This window comes from Notolabrus celidotus, chromosome 7, assembly GCF_009762535.1.
Source record: "Notolabrus celidotus isolate fNotCel1 chromosome 7, fNotCel1.pri, whole genome shotgun sequence".
Classification (NCBI taxonomy): Eukaryota; Metazoa; Chordata; class Actinopteri; order Labriformes; family Labridae; genus Notolabrus; species Notolabrus celidotus.
In genome coordinates this window covers 17,756,576-17,775,418 of record NC_048278.1, presented here as the reverse complement: position 1 = coordinate 17,775,418, position 18,843 = coordinate 17,756,576, and the positions used below count along the sequence as shown (strand labels likewise).

General features: G+C 43.4%; 1 protein-coding gene across 10 annotated transcripts in view; it reads right to left on the bottom strand.

Annotated features, from left to right (window-relative positions):
• The window catches only part of LOC117815405 (nuclear factor 1 X-type-like), a 152,045-nt gene that overhangs the window by 88,901 nt on the left and 44,301 nt on the right, over positions 1–18,843 (bottom strand). For 6 of the 10 annotated variants that reach the window (XM_034687091.1, XM_034687101.1, XM_034687092.1 and 3 more), the window contains one exon: positions 13,618–13,701. In XM_034687091.1, coding sequence (XP_034542982.1) covers positions 13,618–13,701 — 84 coding nt within the window. Of the gene's footprint in view, positions 1–9,373; positions 9,548–13,617; positions 13,702–18,843 lie in introns of those variants that run through there. The other 4 variants (XM_034687093.1, XM_034687103.1, XM_034687098.1 and 1 more) reach the window with 1 other exon arrangement.

Here is an 18,843-nt window from a genome sequence, read left to right as displayed (position 1 = left end):
ACGAAAGAGCGGGTGCACGCTTAACCCCAAAGCAAGGAGGGAAAAAACCTGCCGGGAAGTTTGACGGCAGTGTGTGTTTTTCCTCTGTTTTGCCCGTGTCTTTGACAACATGTCTCTCCGCAGAGTCACTCTCAGTGTGTCACAACCTTTTTTCTTTACCATTTCTTATTTCTCTTTTCAAATTAATCTCTTTATCAACCTCTCATTTCTTTCTGCCTTCTTTATCTTTCCTCTCACTCTCCCCTCTCTCTCTCCCTGCTGGACGCCCCTGTGCCAGTTAACTCACCACAAGCCAGAGGGAGGACCGCAAGAATGCTTAAATCAGCATAATTAGGCCTGTGTGTACTTTAAACACACACGTCCCCCCCCAAGCCTGGACCCCTGCCACCCGTACACCGCTGTGTACGCAGCCACGGCCCGTCTCTTTGAGTCAATAAACATAAACATATCAGCAGTCAGTCTTGCACATGTCCACACACAAACACACATACACAAATACATATGCAACACATGAGGTGAAAAGTGATGCTGTATCCCTCTGCAACACAACTTTATCCAAACTGCTGAGGCTACCACCGTCATCCAGCTGTCGCCCCCACCCAACCCAGGCTTAAACCACCATCACCACACTGACACAGTTTGACCCTTTACACTGTGTGGCTGCTCGGGGAGGAAGCAAAATGACTTCACTACGCAGGCTTTGTGCTGGAGAGCTGCACATTTACAGAATCAAAAAAAAACTATAAGCTAGCTGGTAAAAATTAAGCATGCACTAGAACAACAGCAGTGCTCTCAGTTTGTGGTTTTTGCCCTCACACACATCTGTATGTGTTTTGGGTTTCAGTGGCGCATTACCAAACAACTGAATCCAGGGTGCCCGGCTGCACATGGGGATTATCAGTAGTCATTACAGACCATTTAATAATAATCACTGCCATCAAAAACCAATCAGTCCAAGCATGTGATATTTGGACGGCTGATATCACCAAGCGGATCATATTAGTGAAGATGAGGACGGATTAGACAGTGTCATTAAATTATCACACAGGGATACACACACTGTTAGCAGCTTAGCATTGAAATTGCAGCTCAGCATACTGCATGTGTACATCCCAGCAGGAGATAAAAACAATTAAAAAAGATGCACATAAACGTATGGCACCAAGAGAATCATAAGGAAAGTTTTAGTCAGTGACTAAGACTGATGAATGCATCCAATAAAAACATTAAACTCCCTCATGCTGGATTTCATGCACTTAATGCTCCTGCAGAAGCTTCAGGTGCAGACGGACTCTAAAAAAGAGGCCTGAACTTGCTCAAAGCAACAACAAGAAATCAGAATAAGGAAAAGGAATTTTATGAAAATGCAATAAAACAAGGTGTGCTGAGCTTAAAAGGCCGGGTATCCCCTCAGCCTGCAGGCCTGTGCAGTCATTTCTATTCTAAAGATATGCACGCTAACAACTCCAGTAGTGAATATAACTATATGCATCCAGCTTTGAAAGCACACTGTGTGTTGCCATGGAGTTTATATGTCATTAAAGCAAAACATGAAGTTAATTTGATTTCCATTTTTAACATCAGCCGCCTTGAAAACAGATAAATTTTACACAGCCTCGGCTCACTCTACTCTTGGCTTCATGCTGCAGAAAGCGATCAGAATGCCACGCTCAGTCTGCGCTGGAAAATATTCTGTCAGCAGCGTTTGATCAGAGTGGTGTGATACTGTTTATATGAGGGAGCACACTGAAAACTAGCCACAAAGAGGCCACTCAGTGTGACTCTCTCCCTCTGTCCGTCTGTCTGACTGTCTATCACACGCACACTCAGAGGCATGAACACACTCATTTCTCTGTTTGTGTGCTCACACAGCTGTGGATCTTGCTCAGGGTTCAACCGAGGTAAAGATATGGTATATTACGCAATGGCTTATAGATTTTTCCACCGCTGGCGGGCTGCCAGAACTCTCAATGGGGGAGAGGGAGGGAGAGAGGGAGAGAGGGAAAGAGAGAGAGAGAGAGAGAGAGAGAGAGAGAGAGAGAGAGAGAGAGAGAGAGAGAGAGAGAGAGAGGATCAGAGAGCAGCACATTTTGTTCCACAAAGTCTGACTCACTAACTGGATTCACTGGCTGCTTTGCTGCAACTGCAGGCCTCTATGAGCAGTAGTTACACTGAGGAAATAGTGAGAGTGTGTGTGTGTGTGTGTGTGTGTGTGTGTGTGTGTGTGTGTGTGTGTGTGTGTGTGTGTGTGTGTGTGTGTGTGTGTGTGTGTGTGTGTGTGTGTGTGTGTGCATACTTGTATGTGTTCCTTTACAATACTGATGGTTCTTGTGTCAAGAATCAGATACGTTTGTTTGGTCCGCTGGATATTTCAGCTATGACTCCCTCAGGCGATGTGGACTGCTGCTGCTCTAAATTGGTCTGCCTCTACTACACACACACACACACACACACACACACACACACACACACACACACACACACAAACATACATGCACACGCACTCTATGCACATGCAAAATAAGTGATCTTAGCTAGTTATTCAACACAGTTACATATGATAGATTTACAGTGCCTATGTTCATTGACCACTTAAAGGATGCAATAAATAATCATTATAATGTCCACTTTGCATAAAACACAGCAGTCAGTAAGTTGTTCTCATTCTAAAAGGCCATCTCACTTTGTGATGCCTTATGGTTTCTAGCACCATGCAAACCTTTTTGACAAACCAAGACAGCCATCAGACTCCAAGCGCAAATAAACGTCAAATAAATAAATGCCTCTGACGTGAACAACAAAAACTCTAATGTGCATGCATGACAGACATTTCATTGGAGATTTCTTCCAAACTGAGACTTGGACGAGTCAGCGAAAGAGGCCCAATCTGTTTTGAATCAGACGCTCGCCTGTCAGGATGATCAATACGACTGTTTTCTTGATTTACTTACTGAGTACGTGACGTGCATATGTTAATGAAACTTGTGCATTTCTCATATCAGCCCTGTCCATATTTTCCCGCCTGGATTAAGAAGGCAGACATACTGTTCTCACACACGGCACAGAGACGCATTCACAGAGCTGAGTTGGCCTAGATCTCACACACCGAGGTTACCCCTACTCTTTTAATTGGGCCCTTGATGCTCGACATAGGGTGTACTTCCTCTAATTAGCTATATCTATAGCGTATGGGAGGGTGTATGAATGCATGCATGTGTAAAATCCTCTTTTGAGCAACTCCAAACTAACTAAGAGCTTTAATTTCACGCTAGGCTGCATTGTCCCATTCAGCAGGGTTACCCCCACAAAAAAAGCCTCTGAGAAAATCAAAAAGAAACGGGCAACAGAGGAGGGGGATGGAGAAAGAGAGTGAGAGAGGGGAGAGAGGGGAGAGAGGGGAGAGAGGGAGAGACAAACAACAACAACAACAACTGAGGCTCATCCTCAAACAATGCCGATAGCTCACTAACCGTTACTTCTCCTCTAAAAGGAGCTAATTGAGGAGGTGGAGGAGGAGGAGGAGCAGGATGAAGGTGAAGAGGAGTCTGTCCCAAGCAGCTGCATGAAAAGCTTCTCTTGTGGGTTCCTCACGTTTTTTGAGTGTCTGATCATCATCACTCTGCTAACAAACAAGTCTTTCTACAGCAGACTGCTCGTTGTTGCACTGATTCTGAAAAGCTGAGAAAATCAAAAGATGTCGTGCACAGGGAGGAGATGTAGATGTCAATCACGCATTCATATTGCACACCTAGTTCTTACCTTCTGCCAAAAATAAAATTATATTGGCTAGTTAGCACCACAGTAACAAAAGCTCTGCGGGATAATTGCATGATTCAATTCTGAAGTACTTTCTGCTTTAATGACAAAAGCTGGCAAAGGCCAAGATGATAGAGACGTGATTTCACTCCGCTACATGCGTCTCCAACATGCATGTGTCTATCTATCTCCAACATACATGAGTGCTCAGTCTGATTTCAGTGTGAGTGTGTGTGTGTGTGTGTGTGTGTGTGTGTGTGTGTGTGTGTGTGTGTGTGTGTGTGTGTGTGTGTGTGTGTGTGTGTATGTGTCGTATAGATTGGTAAACACAACTATATCACAGACCAACACAAGACTGCTATAGGGGCCGCCTGCTTCCACTGGCCACAGATCAGCCTAAACCTAATCCACACTAAGAGGCAGAGGACCAGGATAAACATATTCACACGGAGACACACACACACATACTGGACACACACAAACACATGCCCATTCATCCAGGGGACAGACACCTATTACCCTGCTGTGCCAATTGCCTCAGTAAACCATGATAAATCCATTTTCTATGGGCAGTCAGGAAGACTGCACAGATAAGGGATGAGCAGAAAACCACAGTGTGGGATTTAACTCACCTCCAAGACAAATTCACACACAAACACATACACGCTCAGGCGCAGAGCAGGACTGTCCGCAAGCTACCTCAGGGTTTTGCTCTAGGCCTCAAACAGGCTCTGTCATGGAGGCAAGAGCTGAAATTTTCTTTGTGCAGCCATTACTCTTGACAAACCAGGCGCATAAAGTGAGATTTAAAATATTTGAACTTGAGATTACCTTGATTTGGAGCCTCAAGAGTCAACGGATTCCTAAAATAAAATCAAGAACATATTTTCTTTCCCTGTAATGAGAATTTATTCATACACTGCTTAACTAACATGAACTTGTTGTGCCATCCCCGCTTCCCTGCACTCCTTCCTCCGTCCCTGCCTACCAGCTCTCATTCTGGGCCAAGCAGTGTATAAGGTGGACCTGGTCTGCCTCCAGCAGAAAGGATGAATAAGTAAAAGGAACACAATGTACCCCTGGGTTCTGCTGAAAACCCACCGCCTGCCTGCCCGCCTGCCTGCCTGCCTGCCCGCATGCCTGTCGTCCTGGCACAGACAGTCGGCCACTTTTACCCGGCCCACCGTCCACTACAGCAAACCTTTTCTCTCTACCCTTCCTGCACAGGGCCTACCAACTAGCTCTGTTTGAGCAGGATTACTCTGTGTGTGTGTGTGTGTGTGTGTGTGTGCGCATGTGTGTGCGCATGGGTGTGTTTGGTGCAAAGTGATGCCAATAGGCTCTGTATGTTACCAGATCATGCAGGCCCACCTCGGTTTACAGCAGCTCACCGTCCGGTCCCAATGAAACCAGAAGCGAGGGCTGACGTAGGAGAGCCATCGGCCCAAAACGAGGCAGAAGTAAGACACACTCAAACTGTACAAAACACATACACATACACATACACATACACACACACACACGCACACACACACACACACACACACACACACACACACACACACACACACACACACTTCACGCACATGAAGAACCTAGCGGGGGCCTTCTATTTGAATTTTAAATAAGTAAGTAAATTTTAATAAAATGCCACTTCTTACAAAGTGCTTTACATAAACATAATTTACATTTACAGTTAACAGAAATAAAGCACATACAATAAAGTGTCTACCTGTGCACAGTGACAAATACATAGATGAATACTTGAACACCTGCTGAAGAAAGATGTGTTTCATATATCAGATAAATAAACCACTGCCCGGGCTGCACACATGTTGCCACACACACTTTACGCTCCCCCATATATGCACTGTTCTACAAACACACTTAGATGATAAGTTCCTTCATCTCCATCACCAAAAATCTCCACTTTTTTTCCCCTCTTGTTGCTATGGCTATATGGCATGGCTACAGTATGTATGGCTTTCAAGTGCTTAGCCAATCTGCACGGCTGAGTGAATTTCAAGCACTCATCTGATCTGCAAATCTAACAACATTTTAGAACTGCAAATAATCAGACATGAAGCGCTTATATGAGCAAGAATCGAGCGTGCAAACAAAACTTTTTTTCTTTTTCTTGTCTCCCCACTGTGCGGGGAAAGAGTTAAACAATCTCGCCGAGAGAGAGAGAGAGAGAGAGAGAAGAGAGAGAGAGAGAGAGAGAGAGAGAGAGAGAGAGAGAGAGAGAGAGAGAGAGAGAGACGGTTTTCAGCAAAGCTTGAAAAGTTGGCAGTGTTTGTGAGACGCGCTGAATATTAGCAGCCCACATCTCATTTGGATAAGCGGGACTTATAAGTGGAGTCTGAAATAATTGATTTCAAAAACGCAGCACATAAAAGTTTTAATTAACGACGCCTCCGCGACCTTCAAACCGCATTAAAACTTTATGCAAATGCACTTCCGTAACAAGAACGTGAAACAATGCCACGTAGCCCGTAAAAAACACAACAAAAAAACCTCTCTGGTGCTGTTTTGGCAAGTGCACGTGCACTACTTTTTTTGGCTGAACCGAGTCCGTCACCTACCAGACCATTCCAGCAAAGCTTTTATCAGCATTAATTATACATTGTGGATTGTTTACACGAGTTTTGCATGTTTTCTGTGATTTGTGAATTATTTACACGGCTGAGATCGAATAACAGTCGTACTGGAGAACAGAAGTATGAATACAAGTAGTGCACATGCACGTTATTACAATGCATGTGTGCAAGGTTTGCACCCTCGCACAAGAGGAATCTACAACCATTCCCACCTTTAGTAGCATCAAACCACAAATCATTAACACAAGCGGTTACAGCGATGTTGCAGTGAGGTTTAAATTACTTGTATATGTAATAGTATCACGTACACCACAAACAGGATGCACACGCGCTTTTCAAGTTAATTTTTCCCCGCTGTTATCGTTTTGATATCCACTGAATACAAACACGAGTGTTCAGTAAGACATGAGGGAAAGCAAACAGCGTTAATAGCTGATTGATATCCATCAGTAAAACTGGGAAGACGCGCGAGCTGCAGTCTAAGCAGATCAATATGTATCGCGCATATGGGCAGCACGCGTCCATGCGGCGCTCGTGCGAGAGGATCTGCTGCCAATTAATTTTAATTAATGGAAAGAAAGAGGAAACTCGATGCGGACCTCTGCCTCATAGCACCAGGCTTTGGAAAATTATCTGTGCTAAATATGCAGTGAGGCTGTTTGGACTTATTTCTACGGAGCAAATCAGAGGGACTTTTGATTAGAAAAATGTCTCCGTCACTGTTTCAAACTCACAGACGGCTGAGAGGTCAGAGAGAGAAAAAAGGGGGAGCAGAAACGAAAATGAAATGCAGCTTATATTTTGTAGCCACCATGTCTTTTGGCTTCATAAAAAATATGTGATGAAATGTAAGTTTGAATCAGAGTAGTGCTATTCTTGTATTTCAAACATCTATCAAAAATCAGAGAAAACGCATTGAGGTTTGGTTTGGAGGCCTGAAATGACGCTGAGGAGGAATCTGAATGTTCTCAACGGAGCTCATCAAATCACACACTGGTATATTTGAGTTATCTTTGCCAAATCACATTTGATTCTTAAATATAATATTGTCTGATTTTAAAAAGTATACAAGAAAATATGTATACAATCCAAAAGCATATGCAGGAGAGAATGCAGGTAGAGAACGGCGGCAGGCCTTGACCTCCATACAGAATTTAAAAAAGAAGAAAAACTGTAACATGCAAGCCTGGAGCTTAACAGTTAACACTTCATAATTCAAATGTATTTTTAAAAAGTAACTTAATTCCTAAAAAGTACAGCACAATGATCCTGATCATTGGGTTTCTTGTAGGATAACTTCTGACTACAAGCACTTGACCTCAGTTAAAATACCTCTGTGCCTCTTGACAAATACTGACATTTTAATTAAATGTTCATCATGAACTGTAAAGGGTTCCATAGTTATAAAGAGGTGTATCATAAAACAGAGTTTGAGCTCGTGGTTTGTGAGAAGTCGAGCGGCGGAGGGAAACACCGAGCAGCGACGGCCTGGAGCTGCAGCTTGGCGCGCGTGCAGCTCCCTCTGTTAACTCCGCACTGACTGCACTAAATGTCTGCTACTGAAAACCTACACCTAATGTCGAGAGCTCAAAGGCTGTTCAAAAGAGAGGCACTGCATGAGGAAGACAAAAAGGTCATATATAACTTGACCTTTGCTGTTGTGAAGCCTTCTCTGATGCATGTTTTTAAACTAACTGTTAAAAGTATAAGTACCTACAGAAAAAATACTCAGTACATGAAGAGAATATATTTGCTATAATGAAAAAAACACAAAGAAATAAGAGGCATATCTAACTTGTGTAAAATCACGGCCCATGTGAATTGCGTACGTAATAAAATCCTTTGCGGGGATAGTTTCACATAAATGATATATAGTCTACCGACCTATCTACCTATAGGTGATTCAAGTCTAGATATAAGCTCTTAAAAAGGTTTAGATTTGTAAGTGCCACAAGTGCGTGCAGCTGATGAGGCCTGAAAGGTCAAACGGACTCGATCATTGTGCATTTTTAAATTAAACCCAATTAAAAAGTTAAAGTGAATTTATTAAATATCTATTCTATTTTATGCAATCGTTTTGATGCAAGAAAATATAACTTAGTCACCTCTGCTACAACTTTGAACTGAAGCATTACCCTGCACGGCCTTTGAAATTACACACAAGACCAAGCGAGTTTTTCTTTTTACACTGAGTGCATCATCAAGTCCCCGTCTGTGCTTTAGCATTGACTTTATATTAATGCTATTATTCTTTCAAATATATTTTCGCTATGTTTACTCTTATCAATGTCGTCTATTTTTTGTGATAAATGAAAGTGCAGCCTCAGGCTGCATGTGCACACAACACTCGACCACCTTTCCTCCTGTGGCCCTCAGGATGCCTCCTTAAACTTTTTTTGATTTCAAACGAGGATGCTGTAGTGTAAATAAATACGGAGAAACAGTTATAAATGTGTCCATGGTGACCCGAAATGCCCCCAGCTCCGACCACGGCTGCAGCCCGGCAGACCTCCGTCACAACCGCAAGTCAACCCCTTAAAAAAATAAACTGTCCCACAACCTAAAGAGACGTACCAAAACTCCATTCTCGGTTTATTCTATTTGTCGGTGAAGCCAATTATTACCCCAGGGTGGCTGTAATTAATCGCCAACTGTCAGAGCACGCTGCCCTTCTTCTTCCCCTTTCTCCAACCTCCGTTTTATATAAAATAGATTTGGGAGAAGCGCCATTTTCTCTCCAAACCATGCGCAATGAGACGCGCAAGAAAGCCCGTTGGAGGAGTGCCACGGAAAAGAAAGAGGGGGAGATAGGGCGCGAGAGAGAGGGAGAGAGAGGGAGGTTAAACACTATCAGGGAAAAGAGAGCCGAGCTGGAAAAAGGTCCTTAAAACGCAACAAATGACAAGCAGCGGCGGGCAGCACAACGCTGTAAGCACGTACAGTACAAGCAGTCCAGCGGCGAACTACACAGGAAAAAGAACGGCGAAGAAGAAGAATGAAAAGGGTTTTTTTCATACCTGTGTCAAGCAGTAAGGGGAGTACATGGCTGTGTCTAGAGATGAAAGTTGGAGTAGTTGATAATAAAGTTGGATGGAGGTTCGCTGTGGTGCCGCATTGCAAAGCCGCTGTGGCTCAGTCCAGGCTGTAACCCCGCCTCACTCACAGTGAAAGCTCCGCACCAACTTTAGGAGAAAGTTTTTCTGCTCGCTCTCCCTCCCTCCCACCTCCCTCTGTCTCACTGACGCTTCCCTCTCTCTCTCCCTTCCCGCTTTCCTGTCAGATCAACGCGATTCTAACTCCACTTAAAATAGTTACCGATTTTTAAAAAAAAAAAAAACCCTTTCTTTTAAAAAGACGAATCAGTGTTTCGCCGAGAGCCCAAAGAGGAAGCGCACGAGATACAGTATCCCTGCCGTACAGTAGAAGTTTACAGTGCGCCTGTGGTTCTCTGAGCTGAGTTCAGTCACCTCATCGTTACTTTCTATGAGGCTGTTATATTATATTTACACGGAATATCTTTAGTATCTCTGCCATATTTACACCTGACACACGGATCTGTAGAGGTATCTGCTTGAGTTAATAACAGGGCTCAGATCTTCAGTGAAGGAATGATAGTTCCTGCTTTTCTCTGTCCCTCTCTGCTACACACATTCATGATTGATTTTCAGTTACACTTTCACTCCATCTCAAGTAGATATAAAAAAGAATAAGATAGATAGATAGATAGATAGATAGATAGATAGATAGATAGATAGATAGATAGATAGATAGATGGATGGACGGACGGACGGACGGACGGACGGACGGACGGACGGACAGACAGACAGACAGACAGACAGACAGACAGACAGACAGACAGATAGATAGATAGATAGATTTTATCAAAGATGTACTTTTGCATGCCTCACAGCTGACAGTTTGAGGTGAGTTAATAATATTGTATAGTGCTTGTAAAATTGAAGACCTATTTATTATCTTGCGGTTTCAATTTAATATCCCAAAGAAACCTAGTTACAAAATTGTGAAAACAAATTAACTTTCTGGGGCATTCATAAAGTCTATATTTTTTGCTTTGTAATAAGAAATCTGTCGTAAAAAAGTCTTAAAAAGCCTGAATGATAACTACAAATGCAACAGATGTACATGACTGCAGGGGTGGATTTAGTAAAAAGTTGATCTTTTCAAACTTTCACATCCTTTGCCGTGACACAAAATGCAGAAAAACACTTAGGTGTGACTAAAATAGACACAAAGTTCTGAAATGTACAGCTGAGATGGTTTTTCTGAGCCAGCCTGTCGGATGCAGGGTGACATGAAGCTCTCGGCACACAGTAAACTCATTCAAGTGTCTTGAGTGGAAGAGGCCCCATGGTCTTGTTAACATGATCATTTTGTTCTTGTAAAGTCACAAGTGTGCGATGGACAAAGTGTTTGATTCAGCGGAAACATGGGCTCGAATGCGGACCAAAGATATTTGTCTTTCATTCGTTTCACAAGGTGTCACAGCTGGATTTAAGTCTGACTGTGTCAGCTTCTTTGTACAGCTGAGTATTAATGGTACGAGAAGCTCATCATCTGAAAATGACACCTTAGTAGAGGTTAATTTTCCAACTTAAGCATCAATTAAATATTCTTCAATAATTATCCGAGGTCCTCCTTGAATATGCTTGTGAAACTACACAAATTTAAAGTTATTGCAGCTTGTTGCAAATTTACAGCCTGAATGATTTATTCAGCAATGATTCTGGTCATATTCTAGTGAACTGCATCTGTATGTGGAGACAAAAGATACCTGAACTCGGACAAAGTGGTTTAAACCAGTTTCATTGTGCCTTCCATTGTATGGAAGTGATACACTCTGTTTCTAATCAGGCTTGGCTTTATCCTCGCCCGCTCCCTGCTCCTCAGCCTAATCAAACTCATATATGCAGGCAGAGTGCCTGCAATTATACATAAGCCCCTGCCGCGTGCATGTGTGCGAGTGTGTGAATACAATTCTGTATGTGTGTGTCTGTTTCAGTGTGTGTATGTGCGTGCATGGGTGCGGTTTCAGGGGGTTGAAGTCACCCCAGCTCTCCTATGCCAAGTTTTTCAGGGGGATATGAAGCCGTGCAGCTTTACGAGACCTCAGCCTGTGTAGGATACTTAGACACTCACACCACAGACACACATGCATCTAATGTACAGCATATACACACATGCATGCACACACACGTTTACGTACATGGCCACAAATGTCTTGCGGTCAGAGATTTGCTGGCACAAGCAGCTATAGAAAAAGAATTAGATTGAGAGAAAGGAGGAAAAGAGTGAATAAAAGCGCAGAAAAGTGAAGCATATTGAGGTGTAGTCGATTCCTTTCCCATAGTCTCCGCTCTTTCCAAACCACACCCCAACACGGCACAGGCCCAAAACCCAAAGCCTTTGTGTGCTCCCTCGCTTTCCCTTTTTCTCTTTCTCTTTACTATTTCTCGTGGTTCTTTTTAGCGACCTTTTTCTCCTTTTCTATCTTATAATCTCTTCTCTGCTCCCTCTCTCTCTGCCATTTTAATCACACTGTCCTTTTGGTCAATCTGACTTTTCTCTCTGTCTTTGTCTCTGGCTGCAGCCTGAGCCGAGACGACCATCTCAGTATTCAGCACAGGCGCTTTGGCTCTAACAAACAAACTATAGCAACCGCAGGATTTACAAAAACACAGACGCTCAGGTTTTCTTTCCAAACTCTCCCTGATCAAACAGTCCGCTCTGACCGTGCAGCACCTACAAAAGCCCCTCGAGCGCTCTGGGCCCTCGCGGTTTCTGAGTTTGCAATTAAAAAGCACACGAGAAAACCATATGGCGTGTCTAAAGTTAGCATGTTGTGGTTGCCCATTGACACACGGCATTGCCCATATACTCACTGTTTACCATCGCCTGTGGCTAGGCCATTAAATATTGAAAGTGATGTAGCATACTGATACTGCCATTAGCATGCTAAATGTGTGAGACAGGTGGTTGAGGCCGCCTTTTCAAAAGGCAGGAAATATGTGCACGGAAAAATGTGTGTAACTGTGCCGTTTACTACGCCGTGCAGTGTCAATATTTTTTGAGTAAGCTGTTTATGTGTGCTCTGGGAGGGAGCACGCCAGTCAAATGCATACAGGCATATGCAGTCAGAGAGAAATGGCTGACTGGCCGTTATGGCTAACAAGCATATCATACACACTGTGGATCACAGAGACTCCACGGATCTGTTTGCAATCTGAGAGTGTGTGCAGAGCAATGTGTTACGCCTGCTGCTTTTTATGTGTTTACTGTGTGCAATAGCTGCATATATGCTTTAGTCGACTGGTTTGGATTACTGCCTCCCCACTGTGTTTGCATTCAACAGGAGGAAAATGTATAGATTTATTTTTCTAGTGTGATGTCACCATTTCTTAATTACATGACTCAGGGTGAGGAAGCAGGTTTTCACAAGAATGTCTCAACCTGCTAGAGTGTGCGCTGTTTTCTCATTCTGGATTTCTTTAAAGCTTCGCGCCTGCGTTTGATAGGACAGAGAAGAGTGATGGGACATATGGAGAGGATCGAGAGAGAGCGTGAGGACGACATGCAGCACTGGGCCGGTGGTCAGAGTCAAACCTAGGCCGCTATGTAGAGGACTGTGGTCTTTATATATGGAGCACATGCTGTAACCACTGAGCTTAACTGGCTCTGAATTTGTACTGTTTTTATAAAGACATGGAAATGACCACATGCAGAAAATGTCACAAACAGAAAATGTCTAGCAAAATAAATCTCATATTTTGTAATGTTTTGCTGTTGCTGCTGCTGGCTTTGTCCTCAATGTGGGGAAAATGTGTCTACAATCTGCAACAAAGCTGAACTGCTGCTACCCATAAATAATACCCACTAGAAACACATGTCACAGAGAAGCTGACATTTTAAGTGAATAAGTGTTTATGCAGGGTACTACAGCCAAACATCAGCACAAGCTGCAGATGTGTACAAGGAAGGGATATTGTAGCAGAACATCATCAATTAAAAATGTGTGCTGTATACCTGGACAGATAAATCCCAGAATATTGTGACCCTGCATGATACACCGATAAGTCTTTTACACCCAGAATGCCTTTCTCCTCTCAACTGTTGATCGTTGCAAAGAAAAAAAGGATTACTTTTATTGGAATAGGCTTGTGTGGCCAAAAAATAAATCTTAAGGACACGAGCATGACAAAAACAGATGTAGAATGTGCATGTGTGTGTTTGTGTGCATATATACCCTGTAAGTATCCGACACGAGGAAACATTCAGGCATCCCCGGGCCTCTGGCAGGATCGTCGTTCACCAGGTAGGTGTCTGTAGCCTAAAACAAAACAGAGAGAAGGATCATTTATAGAATAATTTTTTGTTGGGTAGCGATTTTTGTCATAAAACTAGATTAATGTCTCACTGAGGAAGCAAGTAACAATCTTTTTTTTTTGTTGCACTAAGCCATCAGGAACTCCAGCATTTACTTACTTCCAAACTTTCTGTGATTTACAAGTCTAGAGCAGTGAATTAAAACATTTGTATCATTCTGTTTCTCTCTGTATGTACAAAACACAAAATAACAGCCCTGAGAAATGAGAGTTTTACACAAGTTATGAGCACACTGATGAGCAATGGTGTCCTGAAAGCACCCTAAACAAACCTGCATTTCCCTGCTTCCCCTTGGTGACAAAAACCCTAAGATTTATCTGAGATTAATCATAGGAGACGATCTTCTGAACCCAACTTTACTTAATTATCTCTTTCTCTCCCTCCAAAAAAAAAAAACAGCATCTGTTAACATCTCTTGCACTTTACATCCCCAGCCAGACTGTCTGTAAGTACCAGTGTGCCTGAATGCATGTGTGTGTAAGTGTGCATTCAGGGAGCTTCATTTGTATTCTAAGGCAAGCAGGAAGGCAGGCAGGCAGGCAGGCAGGGTTCTGGCAGGGCCCGGAGCTGTGAAATGGGCTCTCCTTGCAGTTCTGCCGTTGATTGGATCAACCTATCCCACTCTACTTAGCCGAAGGGAGCCCAAATCCCACAGCCCCTGTGCCGTTCTGTGAAATCCTATTTCATTTCACAACTTTAACGGATAAAAAAGCGTGCACACAGGCTTGTGCCAGCCCGAGACCCCATGCCACATCTATTTAGCTGAACAGGAGCGGAGAGAAAACAGTGCATGTGCTGCGTGGAAACGTTTTAAAGCGCACACATAAAGTACAGTCTCACCCTCCTGAAAATATAATCACCTGCACATACTGTATATACATTTTTTCCACGCCCATGTGCTCTCGGCCTTGCTCACATACACAAACACACATACACACACAAGCGCAGGCACACGTGCATGCCACTTACGCAGACACACAGACACAAACCCCATAATAAGAGCCAGACATTGGCAGACCACACAGCCCTGAGTTGTGGTGAAAACAAAGGCTATTCATATCCTTCGCAATGAGAGGTCTGTACGGCGAACTCTCTCCTTCTCCCTCTCTCCCCCGTCTCTCCCCTCAACGTTTTATTACAGATAAGCTGTACTTGCAAACCTTCCATTTTTCTGCAATTGTGCGATTTCTAATCATCTTTATTAGTCAATAAACATGTTGTTTTTTATTTCTAGTCTCTCTTTTTTTATAGCCGAGGCCTCCAGCTCCTTACGGGGGCAACACAGTGCCCATTGTTGGGCCTCAAGAAGAGGATGAAGCCAGGATCGGAGTGAGAGAGGCCTGCTGATAAGGCTGCAAAGCATTATGGGACTGGGTAAGCAGAGTTCCACACACATACACACACAAAAATGCAAACCCTCAGTGTCTGCCAGGCCACATGTGTTCGATAATGAGTCAATCCATCTGATTGGCTGATGGTCTGTATAATGGGCCCCTATCCACAGCACCTGTGAGTGTAGGGGGTCCGGACCAGCAAGTGGACCACAATACACCAGGTGTGCTGGAGCCTTTGTGATTGGCTGCCACGGGCCAGAAACAGGGTCAGGTGCACAAGCAAGCGTCCTCTGATTGGTCAAACCAGACCCAAAAAATGGCTGTGGGTGGGAGAGATCTGTTTCGTCATTGGCTGTTGCTACCTCATTCTGCTGGTGAATTAGAGGCCAGGAGGGTGGTTCTGGGACAACTGGTTCGACTGGGACTGTGTGAAGAAACATTCTGACTATTTGAGAGTATCTTAGTATGTATTTAACACTTCATATAGAGAGATTCTCCATGTTTCCTCATCCTTTAGCCAGACCCAAGGTGCTGCTTTAAACACACAACAAGCAACCACAATGCAACAATAGATAATTTGCTCTCATTTCATATTAACCAACTGACAAAGCAGCATTAAAATGTCCTCTTTATGTCATCAGCCAAGGAAACAGGTGTTGATGAACCTCAATCCCATTGTGCAACAGTGAATAACATGCAGCTAATGAACAGGCTAAACTCTGTACCTGCCACAGGGGAGGCCAGAACACACTGACTCCCTTTGTAGTAAACCCCCAAAAAATCTCCCAGCCCCCAAACACTCTCTCCTGCAGCAGTGTATGAATTATATATTGTACTATATATATAGAACATATGCCCAGCCCATATGGCCAGCCCTGAGCGAAAAAATCTCAAAGCCCTCCTTAATTAACATTTTAGAGGGAAGATTCGGAGGCGGGAGATTGAGTCAGTGACCTATTTGGAGTCCATCATCGCCCAATGCAAATGTGTTAATTGAGACAGATTTTCCCACTCCACAAATATGCAATGGAGATTTTTTTTTTCCTTTTTTTTTGTCTGAACCATCTGATCTAAGGTAGGGGTATAGTATCAGCTTTAAACTGACAAAAGAAGACACTTCTCTTTCACTTTCTCTCACTATCTCACACACTCGCTCCTTGGCTCACTTTCTCCCTCTCTCTCTCTCTCTCTCTCTCTCTCTCTCCCTGGGTATATGTGTTGACGACCATATGGCCAAATTCTTTGGAGGTGAGATCTCCGAAACCTGCTCACACACTTGCGTGCACACTCACACGTGTGCTCACACACACACCTCCACAGAGCTTTGTGTATGAAAGGCCCTGATGGTGGAATTTGTTCTCAGATGGCTCCATTTTAAAGCACATGAATGGCAACGTATCAATGATCCTCCTCCCTATCTTTCCGTCTCTCTGTATCTCACACTTGCAGTTACACACACGCTTACACACAAAAACGTACACTGCTCACACACACCTGGTACAATAGGCCCTCGCCATGATTCCAAAAAGGCATTTATTCTGGCTGCTGTCTGTCTATCTGTCTTTCTAAAAAACACAATTATTATCACCACCATTGTGTCTTATAAGTGTTTTTTTATCATGATGATTTGGTGGCGGAGAATTTCGCTGCCAATTTTAAGGCACAGGATGAAAATTGGGGAGAAGAGAGGGATGGGGGATGGGGGTAGAGACACACAGAGAGAGTCCAGCCAACCTGCGTGAGATGGCAACCACTTCAAAGACGGCGGGCCGCACAGGCGATCTGTTCCACGGTGTGTGAGAGGTGTATGAAAGGCAAAAATGGCCGCCGTGTGAGTCCCTGCCAAAGCTACCTCAGGGAGAAATTGTTGGAAAAATATGATTTTTCACACAGCCATCTCAGGAGGGGGGGAAGGGAAAAAAAGGGGGAAAATAATAAGAAAGAAGAAGAGAAAGTGAAGGGCTGCATTAAATGAAGAAGGAGAGATGGCTAGCTGAGCAGAGTGGGGGCTAATTATTTTACTGCACTTGAGGGTCCTGAAGGTTTTGTCTGGTCGGAAGTACAGCCAAGGCACTGCGCCGACGTTAGCATTTGACTTAATTGTGCAGTTGTGTTTGACACAATAGTAAGTGGTGGACAAAACATTTTCTGTTTGGGGGGCTAGATGGCAGGAGGCAAGCAAAGAACACAATGGAGAACAGCTCCTGTGAGAAACTTTTGATCTATGATGATTTTGGCACCCCCTGTGTATAAAGTGGTACCCCTCATGTCTGTGCTGACTTTGTTCTGTTCGTGTGTAAGTACTGTTTTCGGAACAAGAAAAATCATATCCTGTTTTCTGTAACACTCTAATGTGCCACTTGACGCAAATCTTTGCCGTACCCTGTCGTACCCCTACCCTGCTGTAGCAGTTTTTTGACATTAAAAATTACTATTTAAAAAAGTCAGTCTTTGTCATGATAGTCTTGTCTGATTTTGCAATTCATATTGAAACATCTTCATCAATTTAAATCTGTTTCATAAAAATCTAAAGACTGCTCACAGGAGCTTTAAATGTCCTCTGAGATGCTCTCTGTTAGGTTTGTGGTAATGTAGGCGACCCCTGTAAACAAAGTGACGCCTCTTATCTCTTTGCTACCTTTTTTCTGGATTTGTGTGCTATATTCTCTAACAAAGAATCTCATTCTACCTCCTTTAATTTGGCTTACGTATCAAATCACTGTGATCTTTGCTGTGAAAACAGTTTCACAGTTTAAAAATGTTGAATTATTTGCTTCTTCGGACACTGATCAGTCTCAGGCATTAAAAATAGCTACATAGAAAAGTCAATCTTCTTCCTGACAGTCCTTTAAACTTTGGTTGGTCATATAGAGAAATCAGTTGTCTGTTCCATAACCAGCCAATAACTTATCATGCTTTTAGCAAACAATTGACTTATAACTGTGGTGATTGAATCCACATTAGAAGAGCAACAGAAACAATTTCACCCCTGACAATAGCTGAACCAGCACTATGTAAAGAAATGCAGCCTTACACCAAAACAGTTTTGGTGAAACAAGTTTGAACAGAGGACACATTGGGACACGCCCAAATATTTGCCCAGCCTGGCACCTTGCCTGTCAACTACTGATCTTGCTCAACAGGCTGGCCTTTAGATACCTTGACATCGTGCCAGTTTTGCACCAAACTTCCTGGGTTGCAACATTTTTCTCTGCTGCACCGAATGCACACAGATAGGCAACCCAATGCCACTGACTGGCACAACTTTTTCCTCCACTGATCCTCATTCAAGATTTTTTTTTAATGGTCAAACCACACTCTGCCACACTGCATATGTGCATTTAACAATGAGGTTTGAGCGGCTACAATCAGGCCTTTGTGTCACACAAGGACTGATCCATGGGGATATTTTCTTGTGGTTATGGTTTTAATATAGTAGAGTTTACCACAAAACCAGGGAGCATAGGGTTACATCACAACACACACATGCACACACACACACACACACACACACACACACACACACACACACACACACACACACACACACACACACACACACACACACACACACACACACACACACACAAGCACGCACGCACGCACACACACACACACACACACACACACACACACACACACACACACACACACACACACACACACACACACACACACACACACACACACACACACACACACACACACACACAGTATGACTTAATAAAGCAGCATTTAAAATGTCTCACACA